This window comes from Corapipo altera, unplaced genomic scaffold (genome assembly GCF_003945725.1).
Source record: "Corapipo altera isolate COAL_440 unplaced genomic scaffold, ASM394572v1 44b, whole genome shotgun sequence".
Taxonomy (NCBI): Eukaryota; Metazoa; Chordata; class Aves; order Passeriformes; family Pipridae; genus Corapipo; species Corapipo altera.
The window spans coordinates 1142869-1167941 of NW_020884932.1; the positions used below are offsets into that span (position 1 = coordinate 1142869).

General features: G+C 35.9%; 1 protein-coding gene across 3 annotated transcripts in view; it reads left to right on the forward strand.

Annotated features, from left to right (window-relative positions):
• The window catches only part of NEK11 (NIMA related kinase 11), an 85453-nt gene that overhangs the window by 17757 nt on the left and 42623 nt on the right, over positions 1 to 25073 (forward strand). For 2 of the 3 annotated variants that reach the window (XM_027659405.1, XM_027659406.1), the window contains exons 4-11: positions 4344 to 4462; positions 9786 to 9850; positions 10314 to 10440; positions 17708 to 17857; positions 17940 to 18018; positions 18535 to 18620; positions 22349 to 22468; positions 24547 to 24640. In XM_027659405.1, the coding sequence (XP_027515206.1) occupies positions 4344 to 4462; positions 9786 to 9850; positions 10314 to 10440; positions 17708 to 17857; positions 17940 to 18018; positions 18535 to 18620; positions 22349 to 22468; positions 24547 to 24640 (840 nt within the window). Of the gene's footprint in view, positions 1 to 1965; positions 2509 to 4343; positions 4463 to 9785; positions 9851 to 10313; positions 10441 to 17707; positions 17858 to 17939; positions 18019 to 18534; positions 18621 to 22348; positions 22469 to 24546; positions 24641 to 25073 lie in introns of those variants that run through there. The other variant, XM_027659407.1, reaches the window with a different exon arrangement.

Sequence of the window (25073 nt, forward strand, 5' to 3'; positions counted from 1 at the left end):
CTCTTCAGTTGTGCTCTGCTAGACATGCTGAAATGCTTTGGAAGCTAATGATCTTTATGCTACTGGATTGCCTGTTCACAAATCAGTCTTAACTAATCACATTTCTTCAAGAACTTGGCTTTGGTGAGAATAATGAAACAAGTAAGGTTCCTGACAGTTATTTCTTCCTTAGAAGCTTTGTTTGATGACAGTAAGATGCCTGTTTATTGCTGGGATTTTTAAAATTTAAATCTGAAATGTTCAATTCTGTGATGCAATCTGAATATTTGTTTACATATTATTTTAACACCCATGCAGAAGCTCTTTGTGTCATTCCCTGAATGTCTGACAGCTGAGGCTTGAGAGTATTGCCAACTCTTTGAGGAAATCCAGAGCTCAGAGCTGAAGGATTATTCTAACTGTCCAGCTATTCCCATATACTCATCATTTCCTCTCTACCGACGGTACAAAGTGGCCCAACACCAGATAAGTTGAACATGTAGGAATAAAGGAGCCTATTTCAGCAGCATTATATGGCTTTTGTCCACTGATTTTCCTCTCTTTTCTTTTTTTTTTTTTTTTTTGTTGTTCATGCAGAATAAAGTTATAGGTGAATAAAAAAGAGCATGATAGCAATCACTAGAGTAGTCACAACCATCACTCCTTGGAGATTTGGGTTTTTATTCACGCAATATAAACTACCCTGCATGGAAACATTTTGGTACTGAGTTACCCTAGGATCTGGGAATCATATACTCAAACACATGAGACTGTATTAGAGCAAGTCAAATGAAGGAGGGGGAAATAGATTCACTGGCTATGCACTGAATCTCTTCAGTTTTGAGTCTGCTGGGTCAGGTCAGAATGATATTTGGTACAATAGGATGTGCTTCTGACTTTTTCGAAAAGGACACGTGTGATACGATTGCATTTAAGCAATTACAATATATTTCATCAAGTGTTCAGGCAAGGAAGGTATAAAGCAAAGCTGTGAACAGTGCTATGAAGTTTCTTTCCTATTTTAGTGGGAGTATTTTCAGGAGGTATACTTTTGTATTTGCTTACCTATAACCTGCCTTTGTATGTGGTGGGATTTGGGTCTTTTGACCTAAAAGATGCCTGGTTAAACCATGCATAAATTGAGAATGAGAAAAATGTTTTGCTACATGATGTTGTTTGGAAGTCTAGTGCATTCAGTTTCTCGTGCATAGAATAATTACCAGATTGGCAGTAATTGGTACTCTTGGGCAGACTCAAAACAAAGAACAGACATTAAGTTGGCATGGAAACAGAACTGCCCTCTGAGCCTTACTCGCTTTCTCCAGAGTACTGTGACTTACTCATTAGCCAGGGTAATTTCTTCATTCTTGCATGAGTAGCATAGAGTGAACCTCCAATGCAGCTGCCCCATGCTATACTTGTCCTGTGAAAGAAAAAAAAAAGACAACATTGATCTGCATTGCTCAGCTTGACATCTTTTATTATAACTGAATTCACTCAAAATTATAGAGAAGAGGTATATGCGTTCTATTTTGATCTTCTTGTTGAGCTTCTTTGACAGTTTCCCCAAATCAAAATCTTATGGGTAATATAAATATTGTTAGCTAAGTCAGATTTCAAACAAAAATGTCTTAATGAACCTTGGATTTAATTTTGTAGTATAAATTGGACTTCAATAAAATACAGTTTTTACAAAGTAATTACTTTAAAAGTTGCATCATTTTAATATATTGTAAATCAGAACTGGTTGTGCTTTTCCCTGGACAATTATTTATACCTCTTCACTGTGGTCTCAGCTGTGATGTGAGTACACATATGCTAAGGAAATCTTAGCAAAAAGAATAACTAAAGCAATCAATGCTTGTTCACGTTATCAGCTCTAGATGCTAAGCTTTTTCAAATAAGTTAGTGGTGTGTTTGATACTCTGGATATTTAAATAGAAACTGCAGCTTGGAAACTCCATACGTACACTAATTGCTAAATTGTTGAATTCCTTATGAAGTTCATTATGCTGACCTTCCAAAGTGCAAATTGAGTTAACAAATTATTTCAGAGTTTCACAACAGCAGTATTTCAGCGAATCTTTTATAATGTGTTTTTGTTTTCCTTTTTTCAGACACAAAATTAAGGTTAAATATATTGTAGGACATTGAGACCATTCTTCTCTATTTGAAGGTAAAAAACCGTGCAGTTATGTGAGGGCACATGTAGTGCATTAGTGAACTGTTTTGTTCTCCTTCGACCTTTTGAAGGAATTGTCCCTCAACTTCAGAATATTCACTACCCTAACTCTGGAGGTCCTGCACTGATTTTCTTTGCATTTTTCATTGTAATGTGTTCTTGTGAGAGGGGCTGCATTGGGACAGGGAGAAGCACTGACTGGAGCCTACTGCACTTCTTTTATCCTCACCTGAATAGTACATAGTCCCTTGTGGCCAGTAGCCAGTTGACACGTGTTTCAGCACCCCCTCAGTCTTGGGCCATTGTTACAGTTGGGTGTGGATGGTCTGGGGCATCGTCTGGAAAAGGTAAGTCATTATTTTCAAGGTGTGTGAGTAATCTGAGACACAGTCCATCTAGTTGCCATGCAGCAGAGTTCCCAGCATTTTTCTTTCTTTTCTCTGCTTTGCTGCAAGCAACCATGGGGGAAGCTGTTGAACATTTGGAGTTGCAAAGGGGAAGCAGCTGCTGAGAGCTCCAAGTTCCCAGAAGAGCTTCTCTCTGGGCTGCAGCAGGGAGGCAGATGGAGAGTTGAAGCCATATTCCCTTCCACAGGGAATGAGATTATTCAGACATTTCAGTTAAAAAATTGCAAGACATTGTCAGGGGCACGCGTCTTTGCTATATGACAAAATACTTTTGCTTTCTTTTAGCAAACTTAGTAACTTTTAGTAAACTTTTAGTAACTTAGAACCTCAGGGGCTATAGAAATTACTGTAAATTCATGTGAAAGGCGTGGGACATAAATGCATGAATCTGCAAGGGCAGAACCTGCTTATTTTGTAGCAGCAGTATGAAGCACTTTGGTGTTGGGAACAGAAAAATGAGAAATGCTGAAGAGATCATAAAATGTTGAGGGTCAGCAATGCAAAGGATCAAAGGGGTTGATGATGGGAAATGACAGTACTGGTACAGTCATACAGGCTAAACTATGTTCTTGTATGTGGCACACAAAACTTCTGATTTTATGCAGAATATATAATGTAAAAGTAATGATTTATGGTGAATAAGCTGTCCTGATGTAAGGTAATTAGTCATTAGAATATAATGAGGCTCACAGTCCCTTTGCTCTGGGGTTAGTTACCTCAACACATTGCTTACCACTAATGTGAGTGCATTCTTGTAGACAAAATCCATTCATTTTATAAACTGGATAAACAATCAGCTGACAACCATCTGTCTAATTTTTTAGCAAAAAGAACAGCTTTCCTGTAAGTCTCCTCAAAATCCACTTTCATCATGTTGTTGTACAATTGATTTTTCCAAACATCTGGCTTACAGTTTTCAAGTAGTCTTTTTCTGAATTTTTTTTTTGTTTGTTTATTGTCACTCCCTACTGTGTGTCATATTGTTCCGTTTCCACTATTAATTCAAGATCAGTTGTAATTTTAATGAGGTATTTACAATAACACATGCTACATATTCTTGAAGCTTTAAATCTGCTTTGTTTCTGGAAAAAGTGAGTTTGAAAGAGGGGCAAAGTATCATAATTAAAGACTGTGTTTTAATTCTTAAGAGAGCAACATGGTTTCTTTGATGCTGACATGGTTATTTTAACATATTAAATCGGTGTGTCTCTTGACTGTTGAGTGTTTCACTGGAGTGGAAAAGTTTTTCTCAAATTTATTAACTTATTCAGACTGATTGGGGCAGATAGATTTCACTTATTTAGTTATCTATATATTAACCAGTCAATGTAGGTTCTCACCATAAGTCTTTGCAGAGAAACAGCATTTCTACAACATGATCCATCCCTTCCTAAGGTACACAACTGCACTCTACGGGTGCGTGTTCCTTTGTGTTAACTATAAAGGGGGTTTGGGGTGACCAGCTTGGATGCACACATCTAAAGTTGGGTGACATGAAGTAAGAAGAGTTGAAAACTTTGATGATATTGAGTAACATTAAGAGAAAATTGACCTGCTTTCCCTATGGAGCCAGACTTCTTGATCTCACTTTGATTCTCAGTTGTGTATGCTTTTGGTGATGGGAGAGTTCCGAATTCACATGCGTGCATTAATTTTACAGACTACGTGGTAAGGAGCCTGAAAGGTCTAAGAAAGTGGAGTCCTGTACTTTGATGAAGGAGATGGCATTTTAAAAACTTGCTGTAAATATACAAATATGTTGTGATATTTTTCAGGGTGGAGATCTAGACTTTAAAATTCAAGAATACAAAGATTCTGGGAAGATATTCACTCAAAGTCAAGTAGTAGAATGGTTTATACAGTTGTTACTTGGAGTCAACTATATGCATGAAAGGTACAGTCATTTAATATGAGAGCATTTAGCTTGGGAGGGGAGTGAATATGCTTACTGACTAGTAGCAGATACTCAGACAGAAATGAAACCATATGGATTGTCTTGTATTGGTATAAAGTTCTATTCACCAAAATGTTTTATTTAGTATATGTTGTATATCTCAATTATGATTAATTATCCCGCAAGAAAATTGCGCATTATATCTTTTAGTAGCACAGTGGTAGGTGTCTTTTAGTGTTAGACACACTTTTTCTAAGAGCCAGATTAAAAATGTATCACAATAGAAAGAGTTCATTGTTGTTAGAAGAAAATGGATTAAAAGTTTAAAACAGAGTCAGTTTTTTAAAGCGGAATCAACAAGGATGTCTTGCAGATACTTAATGTGAAGAATCCAATATATATGCTTGATGGACTCCAACTAAAATCAGTGAAGTTACATACATACCTTCTTTGAAAACAGACATCACTTTTAACAGAACATCAAAGATTAACTTAAAAAAATTCTGCAGGTGATCCAGACAGTGATATGTGGAGATCACACATGGTTTGAGTAGGACTAGTGTATATAAGTGAATACCTTCCTAGATCATATCCATGAGTGCAGTTCTTGCCTGCAATGTGATTTAGGCAGGCTGACTTCAGTGATCTAAGCAGTTCCCTTTTGCCAGTGTACTGGACATATGTGTGAGCCCTGTCTGATCCCCTTTCTACATCGTCCAGTGCTGTCACCTTTTCAGGGCTTGGGCAAAACTTGCTTGCCTGAACTTGAGTTGCAACAGGGCAATAGGTAGGAGAGAAGCCACGTGTCATCAAGACCACCCATTTCTGAGTTGAACTGAAGTTAAGCGTGTGGAACATGTTTGATCTAAACTGATGGATACCTAATGAGTTTTTGCACCTACAGAGTCAGACTGTAGAGGGAAAAGGGCAGAATGAATTGCTGTCCAGGATGCAAGAGCACTTGTGTTCCTACACGTCAGTTTATCCAGGGCTTGTACATGAAGTGCTTCCCAACAGACCGCAGTGATAGGAGCACAGTGAAGAGAGCTCTCTTGCAATGCTGTGCTCTCCAGCATTCACCACAGGCTGAAAGGACAGGGCAAAATGGAAATAAAAAACTCGACGATTTAACTAAACTATCAGTGTGGGGATTTTATTCTCTTTCTCGAACTCCAATTTAACACTTTATCATTAAAAGTTTTGGTACTTTGTAAAGTCCAATTTTGATGAAATCCTTCCTTTAATATAAGTGTTTAGAAGATGCGTTGTGCAGACTAATGCAGAATAATAATAACATTGCACTTGGACTAGGTGACCATTGTAGGTCCTTTCCAACTAAACAATTCTATTGTATGGGTTATTCTTTTTGTCTTTTGTTTTCTGTATTTCTTCATGCCTCTTTTATCTCATTTTCACATATGTCCCTTTTGTCTGCTCTTCTTTTTATATTACTCATCTTCTACTTGTTCTCAAAAAAACCTTCAAAACCAAATAAAATCTTAGAAATAAACTTTCTTCAGTAAATATGTATATTAAATTATTTGGTTTATTGAAAAGTAGGTTAATTCTCCAGTGGAAGCAGCAATTTGATTTTCTAAACAGCATTTAATTTTCTCCATTTGAATCATAGCTATTTAATAGTACCTCTCCAGACACTTACAAATGACTTCACAGTTTTAGTTTTATTTATATGTATTTGTTTGTATAATCTGTTATTTGAGTATGCATATTAAAAATTTAGATTTTTTTTCTTATTAGTTTAGAGCCAAACAATAGCTTAAATTGGAAAGGCTTAAAAGAATTTAGAACTACTTACAGAAATCAATTTGAAATACTAAAACATAATAACAGCCCTGTTTCTGTATAGGGGAGTCATACATGATTTCTTCTCTACTGATATAGAAAAAAGCTGTAATATATGTTTGAATTATGTCCTAATGCAAAGAAAACTTTTCCCTAGAACTAGAAGCTTGAAGGGTTTGTAACCTCTGGGTTGGGACTTCCTCATGCCATTCCTTAGCAAACCCAGCTGCTGTGGATGGGTGCTTTTATTTCAGAGCAGCAAAAATTGTTATTTCTGGTTTTAAACATAGACTATTCATTTGGTTGTCCTTCTTGCACAGCTTTAGATGAACGCCCATACTTTCTGAAAACTCTTATGCTGGAAACTTACTTTAAACCAGGACTTTTTGACTGCCTCAGTTTTTTTTTTCCTTTTTCTGTGATAACAAAAGATTATACAGGTTAGGCATTCCTGTCTTTTACTTACACTTCATGAATTCCAAAAAATGACGTAAATATCTTGTGGACATTGTGCTATCTACTGGCTGTTTTACATTATTGCAAAGATTTTTTAATTTGCAACCTGAAAGCTGACTTATCTAGAATTAAAAAGATTCAGTCTTCATCTGTATTTAATATAACCAGAGAGAGAAAGAGAAGTAAGGGAGAGGCAACATAGTTCAGTGGTCTTACCTAAATGGAGACAGCATGAAACCATCACGTGGTCTCTCTGGCATATGTGTAGTGCATCACATGTCAAGTGCACAAAATTAATCCCACAGCAATCAGGCAATGAGGCCATTGATTAATTTAACCTCACTTTGAATAAATCTGACTGTTATGTTATCCATGGCTTTGCTAATCTTTATGAAGAATTTATGAACACAGAAATTTTTAAAAGGTTACCGTTTATGTAAACAGCAGATAGTACAGGATTTAAACTTACCCAGAACCTCTTATTTCTCTTCATAGTTCTTCAGATAGAGGAAAGAGAAATTAATTGCCGAATATTTCACAGTAGTAAACTACATCAGCTTCCATCAGATTCACTTGTTGGTGGTTATGTTGCAGACAAAGCTTTATTCAAGGATGCTGCCCACTGCTCAGTGCTTTGTCCTGTTTCTTTATGACTAAGAGACAGCAAGCAGGTACTCTATGGAACATAGATATATTTACAGCCCAATTTAGAAACTGTCCCTAAGTGTCAATTTCTAACCAAAACAATCAGTCGATGGCTACTTCACTGTCTGTCAAGTTTTACTGGAGCCCAGTTAATTCATGTTACCTTTATAGGTCTGTCTTTTGCTGCAATAAAGAAGTCACACTCTTTCTTAAGAAGGATTTACAGTGCAGGCTCAATAATTTTTTCTTACTAGAATTAAAGTAGTTGTTTCAGGTAAGGCTTCATCTTGTAACTTGTTTTTCTTCTGATACATCATGGCAGAACAGGTTGGCTTGCATTGAGAGACATCATCATGCAAAGCTCCAAAGACTCAGCCCATATATTTCTTTGTCGTATTTATATGTGAAAGCATCTTATAATTATTGGTAATGCAAATAAGGTTCATCATAATAATAATTTTCATCATAATAATTTTCATCGCAAGATTATATCAACATTACATTTTAATTCAAGCTAATGTGACCCAAGCATCTTCTTTTCATCTCCTTTTCAAACAATATGCTACCAAAAGCTTTGTGGATAGTTTTTATATTTAAAGATACCTGTTATTAAAATAATAGATATTCAGGAAATGTTTAGGTTCAAAAATTCCATGGTTATATTTATACAAAGTAGTAATAATAAAAAAGGTTAAACCCTACCAATGCTCAACAACAGTATGCAAGAACACATATGAAAGAGAAGTTCTTTCAAAGGCTCTGTGTGATAAATTGTAAAGAAAGACTTTATGAATCTAAACTAACACAGCAAGATTTCTGTAAAACTGTGCATGTGTGTGTATATATATACTTATAAAAGAATAATAAATACCATCTTAATTTAATTTCCTTACTGATGTAATGTATGATGAGTACATGTATATTGCTCAAGAAAGCTGTCAAACAGAAAACAAATTATTTTTAAACAATAATTTATAAACATCAGTGGAGGCACACTGAATAAAACTTTAATTTTTCCCAGTGTGCAAACCTTCCTCTACAGGCATTTCTTTCAGGACACGAAATTGAAAGAAAAAAATTGTAGAAAAAATTGCTGTAGGAAGCATAAAGAACTCTTTTCTTTGACCCATAAAAATAGAAATATTTCTTTTTCATGCCCAGTCTATGTACATGCTGCAATGTCTTCTAGTATTATTTTTCATGGTTTTTTTTTTCATTTGTGAACTGAGTAGGTTGAATTTACTATTTTTTTCTCTTCTTGCAAAAATTATTTTCAAATGAGTTGTTAACTTAATTGTGTATTGAAATTGTGCTGCAGAATGCATATTTTCTATTCTTAATGTAGAAACTATTTTGGAAATAATTTCATTATGTCAATGCATAAGACTTTAATAGTTCAGTCAAATTTGAGATAATCTTTGAGGATTGCTCAGGAAAAATTAAAATGGATTAATATATTTGCTTTTCCTGCCCACATCTCAAGACATCAGTTGCTTCCTTTACATGATCTAAATGGCTGAATGACTACTGTATTTGTATTAGCAAATACAGTATGTATCAAATGCCATTCTAATCTCTTCTGAGCAGATCTGATAATTAATCTGCTGTGTTAGCAGTCATTTTAAAAGCGGATGAATTCTAATTTAGTTGAAGTTATAGGGAACAATACTTTTGGAAGCATTATTGACAAGAATTAGTTGAGAACATGTTTTGTAGAGATGTTCCGTTTTCCTAAGAGGTTGCAGAATTACTGTCGCACATGTAAGATTTCTAGAAATTGAGAGGATGCTGTATATCCTTAAATGCTGTGTGGCTTATGATGTTGTTTCAGGCTTTGATGGAAAAATAAGTCTGTAAAAGCTAATTGTTCTTTTCCTTTTAATCTCTGTCTTTTTAAAGTTCTTTTGTCTTCCACACTATTACTGTAAAAATTGAACTAGCCTAGTCTATATACATATTTGTCTTTCAAATAATACTTTTTCTGCAAAGGAGAGTTCCCTGACCTTTGAGAATCTCTTATTGCTGTTTTTCTCATCACTTATTCTCTTGTGAGACATCTCATTCCCCTGGCAGAAAATAAGATGTAATGCTTTTAAGACGATTCAGATAGGAAGACTTGCCTTTGTCCCTTCCTCTGCAGCTCATGCTAAGTCTGTATCTGTATTCTTAAGCTGGGATCCCCAGGTACATTTTTATTATCCTGGCTGCTTAGGCTCTCATCCTGCATGTGGGTACCTGTGAATGCACCTCTGTGTTTATATGAAGCTCCTTAATGCCATCGTCTGTGCGTTGTCACTTGCAGAATTAGCCTGTAACAGTGGTGGGCTAGCCTTTTGAAAAAGTTAAATACTAGAAATACTTAATACATGACTGTGAATGCTTCCAGTTGGATGAGGTTGAATTTCCTTTTATATTCCAGACGGATACTTCACAGAGATTTGAAAGCGAAGAATATATTTTTGAAAGATAATCTTCTTAAAATTGGTGAGATTTCCATACTTTTTAAAGATATATTTTGGTATGATAGAACAGTCTAGCAGATGTTTTGTCAATAAGGAGATTTAAAGAAAATCATGTCTGAAATAGCATTTTGATTTGTGGTCAAACATTTATTTGACAGTCAGACACAGGAGAGGCAGTGAAATCTCTAGCCTTGAAGGTACTTTAAGCTTGGCTGGACCTGGACCTGAGCAGCCTCATGAAACTTAATTGCAGCCAGGGGTTTGAATTAGATGGCCTTTGTGAGACCTCTTTAAACCCACATAGTTCTGTGATGTTATGCTTTTGTGGTGTTTTTATTTTGAAGAATTACAGAAGATCAGTTTTTCCATTATTTTAAATACTGACAGGTTTTTTTGGATGTACAGTCATGTCTAACAATAAACCAAAAATGTTTATATGATATAGATTTATATTAATAAGTTATTGGTGTTGCTTATATTTTTAGGAGACTTTGGAGTTTCTTGTCTTTTGATGGGTTCATGTGATCTGGCAACCACATTTACTGGGACACCATACTACATGAGTCCAGAAGTACTGAAGCACCAGGGATATAACACAAAATCTGATATTTGGTGAGTAGTCAGCTAATTTAGTTTCATTAGGTATTTATTTTCTAGGTCAGCATTTGGTGTTATTCAGGAATTACTCTTTTTTTTTTTTTTTAAGACTTTCTCAGTAGGGTGCTTCTACTTCTCCATTAAAACTAGTTCAGGAGATTTGAATCATATGTTGCCAATCTGAAGCCTTGCCCTTTATGTTAAGAAGCATGTAGTTTGCTATTATTCTGGGTTATCTGGAACTTTAAAGAATAGTATGTTTTCAGGTCTGGTCTCGGACATGGTACAGGATGATTGTAGGCAAAGTTCAGGTTTTGCTAGGAAGGGGGAAATCTCTTTTTTTCTCGTATTGAGATAGATGAATTGAAAGAAGCAACTTTCTGTGAAACTTCTAAGTGGATGAGCAAAGAGTGACTCCTGGCTGAGAGGATAGCAGAAGGATCTTCTTAGGAACTGAATTGAAAAATATTGGCAAATTTTAAAAGGAAGAAAGTACTTGCAAGTGGAAGTTGAAAATGAGAATAACTGTAGTGTTAGAATGGAAGCAAAAAGGCACTCTGTTTTAAGAAAGGTTCAAAAGTAGAAAGAAAAATGTCAGTTCTGCACTTAGTTGGCATGAAAATTCTTGAGATCAGGACTTCTGAAGTGATGATTAAAGGCTTTAGGAAACTTTTAGGTGTGCAGGCACTCTTACAAGCCAAGATGAAAAATGGGTTTTTTTGGAATGGGAAAATGTCTGGTTTGTTTATATGGGTGTCCTAAAACGTCTCATGTTTTAAGATTATAGTTAAAGCTATTGGGTTTTTTTTATTCTGTCACAGTATTTTTATATGTGAGGGTCTTTGCTTTTTTTGTGAGGTGTTTTAGTTGTTTGGGGTTTTTTTTCTGTAGGTGTGCATATCACAAGGGTAATTTTTTTATAAATATTTCAAATCATGAAAACTCTTTGTAAAACATTTGGCCACTGAAATACAGTGTTTTTTACTTGATAATTTACTCTAGTTTCAGCTCAGTTCTGCCTTTTCAAAATAAACTTGTGACTGCAGGATATAATTCTGAAAGTGGAAAGCAATCATCTACACTTTCAGATGATGGCAACCATTTTTCACAGTTAACACGTTCAATCCAGTCAACGAATGTGTCATGAATCTCATCTCATGGTCTCTGTAGCTGACTGCTATGGATTTGATGTCAGATTCTCTCTAGTTCATGTGTATCAAAACAAATATCAGTTAATATGTGTCGTCAGTAAAAATATATTGAGAGAAGATTTCAAAAGATGTCAAAACAAGTCAATAGACAGGGAAGCCTGCCTTTTGTGCTCTTTTAGTGTAAGGAATAATTGCTTTTATTGCAGTTGAAATGGAATGTAAAATACATGTTTAAGTTCTATTTGTGGTTACTAGCTTCAATCCATGTAAGTAATTGAATTGTACAGAGTAAATGCAAGCAGAGTTTGTTCCAATATTTTTATAAATGATTTTTATAAATTTCAGAATTTACAAAAACATAGGAAAAAAAAAACCTCACCCCAAACTCAGTAGCTCCTAGCTTTCTGCTCTACTTTATGCATTTTGTAATCTTTCCAAAGCATGACCAAGAGCACTTACCTGAGAGTGGAACTGCCTTCAATAGGAGCTTCTTGGCCCTCACTGTAGTGGCATTAAGGGCAAAGTGTTTCCTGACTCACTAGTTCTCCAACCTACAAACACCTTCTTTTTCTGAAGCCAGGAAACTCTCTTTTCATCAGGACTCATTTTATTGATTGATGTTCTCATCATTTCTTCTTTTAATTTTTTAATAATGATTCTATTTGATTTTTTTTTTTCATTTTCCCCATTTAACAGGGCCCAAAAGACAAGAGATCCCCGAGTATACAAGGAACACACCCTGGAGGCTCCAGATGAGATTGAGTCCTTGGGCCACTGTGCAGCAAGTTCAATTGCTCACGGAGAATCATATACTCATAGAATGGTTTGGGTTGGAAGAGACCTTAAAGACCACCTACTTCCAACCCCCCTGCCATGGACAGGGACACCTTCCACTAGATGAGGTGGAAGCCCCATCCAACTTGGCCTTGAACTCTCAGTTTGAATCCATTCCTCCTTGTCCTATCACTACAAGCCCTTGTAAAAAGTCTCTCTCTGGCTTTCTTGCTGGCCCCCTTAGGTACTGAGAGGCTGCTCTGAGGTCTCCCTGGAGCCTTCTCTTCTCCAGGCTGAACAACTGCAACTCTCTCAGCCTGTCTTCATAGGAGAGGTGCTCCATCCCTCTGGTCATCTTCATGGTCCTACTCTGGACTTGCACCAATCGGTCTGCATCCTTCTCATCTTGAGGGCCCAGAGCTGGATGCAGTACTCTGTGTGAGGTCTCACAAGAGGGAAGAATCGCCTCCCTCACCCTGCTGCCCATGCTTCTTTTGATGCAACCCAGGACATGATTGGCTTTCTGGGCTGCAAGCACACGTTGATGGGACATGTTGAGCTTCTCATCAACCAACATCCTCCAAGTCCTTCTCTTCAGGACTGCTCTCTTTCTCTGGCCAGTCTGTATTTGTGACCTAGGTGCAGGATCTTGAAATTTGCCTTGTTGTACTCCATAAGGTTGGCATGGGCCCACCTCTCAAGTCCATCATGGTCCCTCTGGATGGCATCCCTTACCTCCAGCATGTTGATGATACCACAAAACTTGTTGTTGTCAAACTTGCTGAGGATACACTCAATCCTTCTGTCCATGTTGCTGACAGTGGTGCTAAACAGTAGTGGATACAGACCCCCGAGGAATGCCAAGGAGTTGCCCCAGTCTTTTACATTTACCTGAAGTGATGTTCTCTCTTCAGCCTTGTCAATCTGATCTCTAGCAGGACTCAAAATATTACACACAAAAATTCAGAATTACAAAGGTTCCATGTTAAATGTAAGATAATGTAAAATATCTTCTGCAAAAGACAGTGCTATCTCACTATGTTATCATGGTTGTCTCACTGTTCACTCCAATTAATCATTGTTCATTGGAAAGACCTTGATTTATGCTGCATTAAAGATGTGCTCTAAAGACACATTGTGCTTTTCAGATTCACTGAAATGTTCTGCAAATGGCTCTTCAAAACTGGTTTCAATATTCATAGTACAGCAGCTGGTGCAAGAAGTGTTGTCCTTTATAACCCAAGCTCAATAGATGGGAAAAAGCTTCATGTTTTACAGTTTTTACATATGGAAGTTCTGCAGTTAGGCTCAGAGAAGCTGCAGCATTTTTGCTTGTCATCAGTTAAAATTTCAGGGCTGGAGTTCTTTGCTATTCCATGCTTTATGTCAAATCTAAATTCACATGAGGCAAATTAAAATTGTCTCACATGTTTTCCTCAGCATCCCTAAGCCTGGACTGGCCAGGCTGTAAGTGAAAGCCTTTGTAGATAACACAGTTTGGGGTTTCTCCTTTCCGTGTGAGGAGCTTCCTCAGGGAGCTGGTCTCCATTCAGCAGTTCACCAACCCCTCTACCCATCAGTGCTTCTCCCTAAGAGCCAAAGCAGTGCCGGCACCTGAGCTGAGACAGTGACTGACCCAAGGACAGGTCGGGGATCAGTCAGTGATGTGTGTATGTGCAAGTGGTAATTGGACTCACTGGTACACCAGCACAGTGTGACCCAGAGGCACTGCTGTGCTGGTGTCCTGGTGTCCCTTCCTGGTCTTATGGACTGCAATAAGGGACTGGCACTGGTGTTGGGGGTTGGCAGGAATTCCCATGGCACCAGTACTATGGCACTGCATTCATCTGCCAAGCAAACTGAAGCAAACAGTTACCAGCAGTAACGTTTCTCTCTTCTTTTTAAAGATATGAGCATATAAGGTAAACTTCATCCAGGAACTTTTCAGCGGATTTGTGCATATTGTACATTAGAAATTGTCTCAGAGGCAAAAATTATAACAGAAATACTTACTGAAAAGCAAATACTTTTTTCCTTTTTTTCCAAAGTAATGTCACAATCATTCACAATCACATGTAAATCCATTGTACGTAAATTGGGCTACCTACATCACAGATCTTGTGACTTTGATTTTATTGTGCTTGCTTGTCTGTGCTTTTCCCCCAGTTTGTCTTTTTCTTTAATATTAACAATCAAAAAATGGCCTTTTTTTTTTTTTTGCTGCCAAATTTTAGTTACAAAAAATAGCAGTAAACCAGTGAAGACAGTGGCTGAGATAGCTGTGATGGTATATGAGTACATAGAATCATACGTTATCTCAGGTTGGATGGAGCCCATAAGGATCACTGAGTCCAATTCCCTGCTCCTCAGAGGACTACCAAAAACTAACTCATAGGACTAAGAGCATTATGTTCATCATGCTTCATGACAGCTTCCTTCTGTACGTGGTGATAGAATTTGTGTCCACCTTCTATTTTCCAGCCACTCTACTGACAGTGTTCAGGCAGGAGCAATGTTGAGGCTGAGGTGATGGGGCTGGGGAAGATAGCCAGCATGGGGTTCTCATTTAAGGGCTGATGAGTGAATATGAAGAAATTAAATTCAGAAACATATTCCTCATATTCCTCTGAAGCCAACAAATTCTGAAGACTTTCTGCTATGATCAGACTGAGAGATATAAGCCACAAAGGTATTTACATTTACATTATTGGCTTTTGGAGTTGAATTTAAAAGCTAACTTGGATCTTACAGCCTTGGAAAAACTATAACATTTTTTGCAAAAAAGATCAGAAGATGTTAAAAGGACAAGAATGCTTATGGAAACATTTAGCACCAAAAACCTCAGGGTGGTTTCTCCTGAGAAGGAAAAGATACAGGTCTGTCAGTCAAGATTGTACAGAACACACTGAAGCCTGTCCAGATGATCCATTTTATGGTGTAATTGAGCATAAGCAGCTGCAGTGTGAACTAGTCATACAACAATTTTGCTAAAGTTATGTGCTATTTAGGAACTTTGTCAAACGTGTTTATGAATATAGGGAGTCGTCAAACCAAATGTGTTGGCTGGATAGTTTAATGACTATTTTAGAATTTTATAACATTGGCAATTATGTGGGCTGAGATTATAAAAGTAATTAAATTATATGTCTGGATCATGTGCAGATTGGTTATGGGAATAGGGAAGAAATTTTCTCTTGCTCCTTACAAGGTGCTTAGACCAGAAATGTAGAAACACAACTGAGTTTTGAGGCAAAAGCTTGGTGCAATTGCAGCTCAGCAGCTGTCCTGAGAAGAAATAACCTTGCTCTGGGACCCAGGGCAGCATTTCTCAGCTTAGGAGATACTTATTTAATTTCAAAGTTTCGTGTCCTGCAGTAAAAACTTTATTCTTTTCTCTTTTTTTTTTTTTCCTTTATTTGTCTTTATGGGACAGATGGGGTTTTCCCTGGGTAGCCTGTTCATGGTCCTGGCTGCAGCAGAATGCGCTGGGCATTCTTTTCATCCTTCTCCAAAGTCTCAGGTGTAGTCAGAGTACTAAACTAGACGAATAAATCAGCTTCCCTGATGCGACAAATCCAGTGTTCTTAATGGCTCATTAAGCAATTTTTAGCTGCCAGAACCAAGCAGCCTCCAAAACAGATTGACTCTGCAGAAAGAAGTTATAGTACAGTCTGTCAGGTTGGGATTTTCCTTTGGTTTTTTTCTTTTCTCTGGCTTATTTCCATATTTATTTGATGGTTTTAGATGCTATGTGCATAGGGTTTTTTTGTTGTTCTTTTTCAGTATTTTCTCATATAGTAATTATTTTGTTTCAGAGTTTGAACATGCATCATAAATATAGATCATGATCTGTGTGTTACTGTTTACTAGTTTTGGAAGTTTGAAAGCTGTTTGACAGTTAAATCTTTAAAAAACTAAGCAATTGTTTGTGTACCTCATTAGCTGGTCTTTAGACAGTCCCTAGCATAAATTCACTGCTAATTGTTTTCACATACTGCTTGAAAAGTACCAGTGAGTGGAGCATCCTTATTCTCTCTCCCTTATTTGCACCGTATGTAGATCCTGTGTTTCAACTTTAAAATTATTTGCTCTTGTTCTTTTATTACTAGGTGGACCAAAACAATTCTTCTCCTTTAAACAGAATGAATAATTGAAACTTTATTCATTGCTTGCTTTCAAAGATAATGTTTATATCCTTTTCTTGAAAACCATTCACCCACACATACTTCTAATTATTATTACTATGCTTTATTTTCTTACTACTTCTGTAAATTATAAATACCACAGTCAAATACTACATTAAGATATTTAAGTTGGTCTTCAACTCTGTCTGGCTCTCACCAGCATTTTCTATGACCTTACTCAAGTCAGTCATTGGTGTCTCGGCTCTCCTGAGTGCAAACTGGAGGTAACACTGTGCATCCTTCAAAGCCTGGACAAATCAACACCACTGTTTTTTAAAATACACTTGTCAGACAGAACCTGGTTGAAGTGCAAACTATTATAAATAGTCATTATATAAATTATTATGAGAGTGTTTATTTTAAAATGTTGAACTTGGTGATTTTTTATGATTGCCATTAGGACTGGTGAATAGGGTGATGCAAAAGCAAAAGGCCTTTTAAAATTGTTTGCAATCATTTTTCCTGGTTTTTAACAATTTAAAACTGACACTGGTTCTTGGCTAGGTTTCCAGACCTACGTGTTCAGATTTCTTCTTGTCTTCTCCAAATAAAATTTTGAGGAAATTTAGTTTTAGATGTTGCGATATGATGCTCTCACCTAAAGTTTCTTATTTCTTTGAGTACAAACTGATTTCATAATCTGTTTTGAGTATGTGGCCAAATGAGTGAAATCACACCAGAAGACACTTCTGTTATTTCAAACTGGCATTATTTAATTTGAACTTGAATTTTAGCTTCAGTCTGTTGTCAGAAATTAGTCTGCAAAACCAATTTAACCAAACCTATGTCCAAACACTACTAAACTGTTTTCTCAGTCAGTCACTAATTAAAAATTTGTATTCTTTACTTTACTCTTTAATGAGTAACTGCTTAATGTAGTTCATCTCATGGGGTTTTACTTTATTTTTACATACATACATATATATATATGTGTGTGTGTGTGTGTATTTATTTACAGAATCTGTGGAAATAGAATGTTGATTCATCCTGTTTATAAATGTATCAATTTGTGACTTGAATAAAAATATCTTAGATTAAAAGGATACTATGAAAATGAAATATCCTTCCCTGGAGAAAAGGGCATACAATTGAGATTTTACTTACTGTAATGTCAGTATGCATACTACTTTCAAAAATATTGCTTATGCTATTCCTATTTCTTTATTTTTCAAGGTCTCTGGGATGCATTTTGTATGAGATGTGCTGTATGAACCATGCATTTACTGGACAGAATTTTTTGTCTGTTGTGATAAAAATTGTGGAAGGTGATACACCTTCTCTTCCTGATAGATATCCAAGCAAACTGAATGCTCTGCTAAGCAGGTATGTTATTTTCTTGTTTAGTGGGTTTTTCAGTTAGTTTGGAAAATCTCTTAATTATTAATTTTGTTTTTTAATGTTCCAGCATGTTAAATAAGAATCCTTCATTGAGACCAGCAGCAGCTGAGATCCTAAAAACTCCTTATATTGATGAACAATTAAAGGTATGTAAGGAAAACTGATAGCTGTACACTTACCATTTGAGTATGCATTTTGCAAAAACAGAATGGAAACAAGGAAAACATGTTGAGAAAAAATAATTAGATAACAGCTCATTGGAACATTAATCCAGGGGACTTTCAGAGATGTATTACAAATATGACTGAGGGAGCGAGGCAGTGAGAAATGAAGCCCTTGTCACTTGATATGCTGAATTTATCTCCTCTTAAATGTTGTGAGCAACAAGGAAAACAGACATTTATGTGTAACAAGTGCAGATCATTTGGGCCTGGATATATATGTCTCTAAACTGTTCTGGTTAGTAATAATTTTAATGAAAACCAATGCATCTTGCTCTTTTGGCCCCTGCTTCAGGGTATATATTATTTGGCTTTATAAGAAGGTGGGGAAGGAAACTGCTTAGTCAGGTTTTACATTAGGACTGCATTGGGTCATAGCTGAAGAGTCTGAATAACTTTAGCATCAACTGTTGATACCCCTTCTATTTTATTTCCTTGCAGAAAATACAGTACAAGTTCACAAACATGACTGTGAAAGACAAGGCACTTAACTGGCAGAAAGAAACTGCTCCCATTTTTGATGCTGTGTAAGTATTTTTACCAGTTTTATGGGCAGCAGTATATGAAATTACAGTGTTGCCAAGTAATATAATTAACACTTCTGTTAATCTTATAGTGCTTTATATCCAGAGGGACCCATTCCCCAGAAATACAGAAGAGAAACCTTGTTAGTGAGACACATAATTTGTGGATCAAATATTTTTATTATATGACTGTGTGAATTGTGGATGCATGTGTAGTATATGCTTATATTAATTTAGTACAAATTGGTATGTAAATTATGACCTTTGTCTTTAAATTTTCAAGGCTTAAGTTGTCATTTTAGTTATGTCAGGATCGTTTATAGTGCTGCTGTTTCTGTACCTACTAATAATTGAATGTGAAAGCTGTGTTTCCTAAATGACACCAAGCTAAAAAGCATATAAACTTAAACTAATTTTAATCTAATACATTTGTAGGATACTGTTATATTTGTCTTGTAACTATAGTGAGAAATTAAGGTTCATGATACTTCTTGGCCCTAACATCGGTGGTGTCTTTGCACATGATCTCTCTCTTAAGCACTGAATATATATTAAATTATTTAATTGCATTAAATTATCATGCTGCAATGTTTAAAGCAAATGTCGGTATGGGCAATTTAATTTTGCCCTTGTAAATTAGCTCTGCAGTTTCATTGGCAGCTGGCTCTCCCCTTTGCTTCCAATCCCTGAGTTTTCTGTACAGGTTTTGCTCAGTTAGAAGCTAGCATGCTCAAAACCAGGAGTTTGTAATCCTGTGAGGAAGCAATGGATGTCCTTGCTTCTTGTTTCCTCTGACTAACTTCCAAGTCTGTAACAGATATCTGAAATTTCTTTTGAATTATTAGGTAACAGCAATAAAGAAACCCACACTCCAGTCCAGGATTAGCAGTGCTTTTGAGGCAATAGGCCTTTCCCCTTTGATTTTTTGTGACCTCCGCTCTTGGACAGGACCCACAGTTTTGCAACTGTGGTCACTTTGCAGATGCTGCCAGTTCTGCTGCTTGCAGTCATCCCTTCAGAAGAGGTGACCGTCTTCAGCTTTTCCAAATAAAGTGTTGTTTACTATCAGTGGCAGGGAGAAAGCAGAGTACAGACAGTTGGATTCACATAGCAAAATCTTCTGTACATCATTTTACCCAGTATAACTACTGGTAGTGTATCTGTAGGCTCTCGTCTCTACAAATTGTGGTTTGGGTTTCTGCCCTGTCACTTCTGTCCTTGCTGTCTCTTGTTGACAGATAAGTCTCTGTCTTTTTATGAGACCAAAGCTCTCCATTTTGGTGTGAATAGCTACTTTTGGTATAGATAGGTTGTTGAACTTTGCAAGCACTGATGTAAAATCCAACAATATATATTCAATATATTCAAGTTGTTTCAATTAGCTTTGAGAAGACTCCTGCCTTTCCAAATTAAATATAGTTAAGTACAGAGAAATTCCTCAGAGATATACCATAAATAATTTTGTGGCACTGAAATCTTGCCCAAATATTACTCCAATAGTATCTAGGTTATATTGAGTATTTAATGCTTGCGGAAACATAGAGTATGAGAATCTTCAAGGAACTTTTAATCCATGCCTTTATCTTGTGGGTGCAAGATTTCAAATTTTCTATATGCACCAAAAAGATTGCAGCTGCTTTGAGGAAGCAGCGTTGTTACCTGCCAAGTATATACTCAGACTTCAAATACCCCCATGCTTCTAAAGCAGACTGATAAAAACAATTTCTATTGTCTGTGATATATACTAAATTCTATACCTGATGCATGGTCACTATTTTGAATATATGGAATCTCATCACCTTCCATCATTTATTGACCTAGCTAGCATATGGGGAGGACATTCATGTATATCCCAGAATCTGTAACTATACTTGTTCAAAAGCAAGTATCTAGTCTCTAAGATGAAAAGCAAATTCTAACTACTTTCTGGTTTTATACTTTCATTAAAAGGAAACAGAAAGTCAGCTGCTGCCATGCAGAGGTCCAGAGTTCCCATAAATTGTGAAACAATGAATGACAACTGCTTTTGTTTGAGAATGGAAATTTACCTGGAGGTTTTAAAATTCAAGACATTAATTTGAGAAAAAAAAATCCTAGGAGAAACTTCCCTATAAATTAGCCTCTCATGTGCTACAGTGTGATTAGTTTTGCCCAAGTATTTGAAATATGGAAAAAATCATAATCTTATCATGACTTTCATTGTACTTATGAGAACACTAGCTGTCTGTATTGCTACTGGTAAGCAAAATGCCAAATAATTTCTGCAATTTCCAGATCTAAAGAGGCAGGTAAAATGAACTAAAAATACCTGGGTAAAAATGATAGAGAGTTGAAAAGAGGAGGAGAAAAATTTAAACATAGTGAATTCTCCACATTTACTGTAATGAATCAATACTCTGATCTCAATGTTGTACAAACAGTTTCTTGTAATGGTGTCCTCCTCAACCATTGCTACTTTATATTTAAAATTTTAAAAAAGTAATAAAATATTGCTTTTTTCTCACCAGGAATTTTTTTAGCCATGTATGGTTGAGTCTGGTTTCTTCTAGTAAATGCCTCTGATGGCTTACTTTATTCATATCCCATGCAAGTCATAAATTTTAAATATTTAAGTAAGCATAAAGCTGTACAAGTTCAGCTTTGACTTGAATGAAAAAAATGGGTCTTTTTACCCAGGAGATTCTTATAATTTAAATTAGAGTTTTTTACAGAGGACAAGAAATATGTCTACATTATTCATACTTGAAAGTTAGTTCCATTCTTATGAATAATTGAACTCTTCTTGTCTATGTCCTTAATATTTCATATTTCAAACTAATATTCATATCTTTGCACTATTTGAAAAGCATGATGAAACCTTCTCTGCTCATTTATTAAAATCCTGATTTCAAAATGATAGTCCGGAAGGAGTGTTACAATTTGTATGATTACAAACCTGGCTCTTAGATTATCGGAAGTGAATTTATCTCGTAAGGGCAAAAATAGTAATTTGAAATTAATACTTGTTATCATAAATACATGGCAAATATATATTGATGTACGTGAAACATGACTGCCAAGGCATTTCAAACAATGGTTGAATTTTTGTAATTGCTGTAGGATGTGAGATAAAAATCTGAGGTTAGTATCCTTTTTCAGGTAAAGGGCTAATATTGCTCTCCTTTGTTGATAAATACAACTGAAATACGTAAGTCAATAATTCATGCTCAGCTTTCAGAGATGGTCTATGGAGACCGTTTCACCAGTGAATTGTTATTATTGATTAGGACCAGAAATTCAAGAGGACAACATGATAATTATATCTGTCATTAAAGACTCATTAATATTCTCTTTTATTCTAGACAGCTTGTAACAATCGATGTAAAATGTACAAGCAATATTGCTTTTTTCTGTGGCTCTCACTTAGAGACTGCCTTTGTACTTTGAATATACCCAATAATGAAGCCTGACAGGGTAAATATTTCACTGTGCTTCAACATTTATTTTTCTAAGGAGATGACTTTACCTTTTCCATCCTCCCCTGAAATGATTCACATTCTTCACAAATCCAAGTTTAAATATTTCAATTTAAAAGAGTAATTGCTGTCCAAACTAAAGTCTATTTAGTCTGTTATACTCCCAGTGATTTTCTAATTATTCCCTCTGAAATGTCACTGTGTTTCAATATCAAATCAAAATACTGAATATTTATCTTTTTATATGAAGATGGGTTTGCACATGTTTCATTTCAGGCAGAGGAAAGTTCATTTGCAAACTCTGCAGGAACTGTCTGAAGTACAGAAAATGACACCATGGGAACGAATGCGGCTGAGAAAGTTAAATGCTGCAGATGAGAAAGCAAAGAAGTTGAAGTAAGTTGTGCCCTAACCATGCAATTTTCCCCATCCAACAGTCTAATGAGAGAGTTAGAATTGTCAAGGTAGAAATAAAAATAGAAAGGATCTTCAGTTACTCAAAGTGAATGGGGATTTTGGATGACAAAAAATCATAGTAAATATTTATGTAAGAAAAAAGTCAGAGCATTAGCCCAAAACTGATACTTAGAGCACTGTGTTTCTGGTTAAATAAGTATATGAGAGATTTTCAGATGTGTTACAATAGGAGGCTTTTTTTACTGACTTGTTATTTTAAGAATTGAACGGTCTCAGGAGTTGGACATTTAGTTACAATCCAGCTTTTGTCAATTGTTTTGGCAGCAGAGGTTTTCCAATAGAAGTTAATATCTCAGAGGATAGTCCTATCAAAGGATCACGTGGGGGTAATGGACGTGCCATAAAGGCTTTATGATTTCTGTTTTTTCATTAATGAGTAAGGCATAATAAAAGGTTTTGGAGGACGTTATGTATTGTTTCTGATGGAATATGAGAAACAGCTGGAAGGGTATGTGTCTATGCATGTTGATTAGTTTTTGTTTGTTTTTTTTTTTAAACCAGAATATATTGTTTTGATGACACATTTTGTATTTTCCCAGTTAAAAATATTCAGTGATTTATTTGGTATAAATGAAAATTGGAAGAGCACCACATTAATTTTAATTAATTTTTAATGTTTTCTTCTAAAGCATTTTGCAAAGTGCAATGTAAGTTAACAAATATTTATTCGGTATTTATAGAGGGTAATAGAGGGAATCATTCTTTTTGATCATTAGAATTGGCATCTTAACCCTGTTGTGCCAAAGCATGTCAGCAATTTGGTAAGACAGAGATGCCCTAGTACAGAAAAATATTGTGTGCTGAAGTTGGAATTTATGGCCTCAGAAACTCTGCGGTACATATACCTGCAAATAATAGTAGTTGCAGTTGAGCAAATGTGTTCTGTAAAATCCCATCCTAGCAATACTTGAGCTAGCTTGTGACCCCCATGCCCAAAATCTAGAAACAAAGAACTAAAGGCCTTCATGTCCTTTTGGAAAATATGTCTGAAGACCATTTGTGTCTGACTGAAACCATTGCATTTGGCGCATACATTTATTCTCATTTTAGAAAAAAACCTCCTTGAATTGAAACCACTGTATAAAAAATATTAAATTTAACACCTCTTCTGCATGGTGTTTTCAGTAATATGGTAGGCCAATTCTTGTACCAATGTGAAATTTATAAATAGGATGTCTGTCTCACTTTGTTAAAATGAATGGAGATTAGGAAGTAATAACTAATTGCAGGATAGTTCTAGTTTGCTTTTAATTTTCTTTACTTTCTTGCATTTTGATGTTTTCTATTGAGATTTTCATTGGGATTTTTTTCCTCCCAGCAACAAAATTAAATGTATTTGTTTTGTAATATAAAGGCAACATTAATATTCAAACCCTGTCAGTCATGAATCTTTAAAATGGATCTACATGGAGCTTTAGATTATTGTCAGCTGATCTGACTGAAAATATTTGAAACAATGCAAAAATGATACCTTCTCAGACTGGAGATCTGCTTTCAGCAGTGCAAACCTAGAGCTGGATGGGAAGGGAATATAGTAATAGAAACTGGAAAAACTGGAAAAACTCAATGCTTAATGTAGCTTTTAGTGCTTAATGTAGCACCTGTCTTAAGTAGTTCCATACAGAAAACCGCAGCTACCAACTCCTGCAGATGAAATGTTCAAAGCACACAAATGTTGCCTTCCCCTCTACAGCTGAAGGGTCCCTGCACTACATAGTGGAATAAAGCTCAAAGTATTTAAGACCTTTGGAAGAAATAAAAAAGACTGGGACTAGTAATTTATTAATTCTTAATTGTATTATGCAAGTTGTGAAAGTAAAATATAATGGTGTTTGGAAATAAGATCTGAAATCTCTTCGAGTGCATGAAAGCTAACCTTTAGTACATGCCATGAATGTTTGACTACATGGGAATTTCATTATGGAATCTGCTTTTACAAGATCCTTTTGTGCACACCCTGCTATCACATCCTAAGCACAAGCATTCTGTATTTACAGACAGCTGGCAGAAGAAAAATATCAAGAAAATGTCAAAAGAATGCAAGATTTCAGGTCCCGTAATTTTCAGCAGCTGAACGTCAAGGTCCTGTGTGTAAGTATAGGCTGTTGTTTTGGAGGCCTCATTTATGTGCATCCAGTGTACAACACTTTTCTGTTTCCCACATGCTTTCTTTAGCACTAGAGGCACAGTCCTGTTCTGAGACTAATAATTGGAAAGCACATCAAAGTATGGACTGCTTAGCTGAACCTGTGAATCTGGAGGGAGGGAAAGTGCATTCAGTTATTCAGATATGGTTCAATGGGCTCTCTATTCATTGCACAAATTTCTTTAAGTCACCCTTAAATCTAAATCTGCTCTCTGAAATGTTTTTACTGACTATGTGGCATCAAAGTTCAAAATACGTTAATTTTCAAGATGTTTAGAATTGTAATCCTTTTAGCACTAATTTGGCATGGCTATGTATTCTTTTCATTTGGTTGAGAATACTAACACTTCAACTGGCTTTTGAGTAGGAATGAATCCT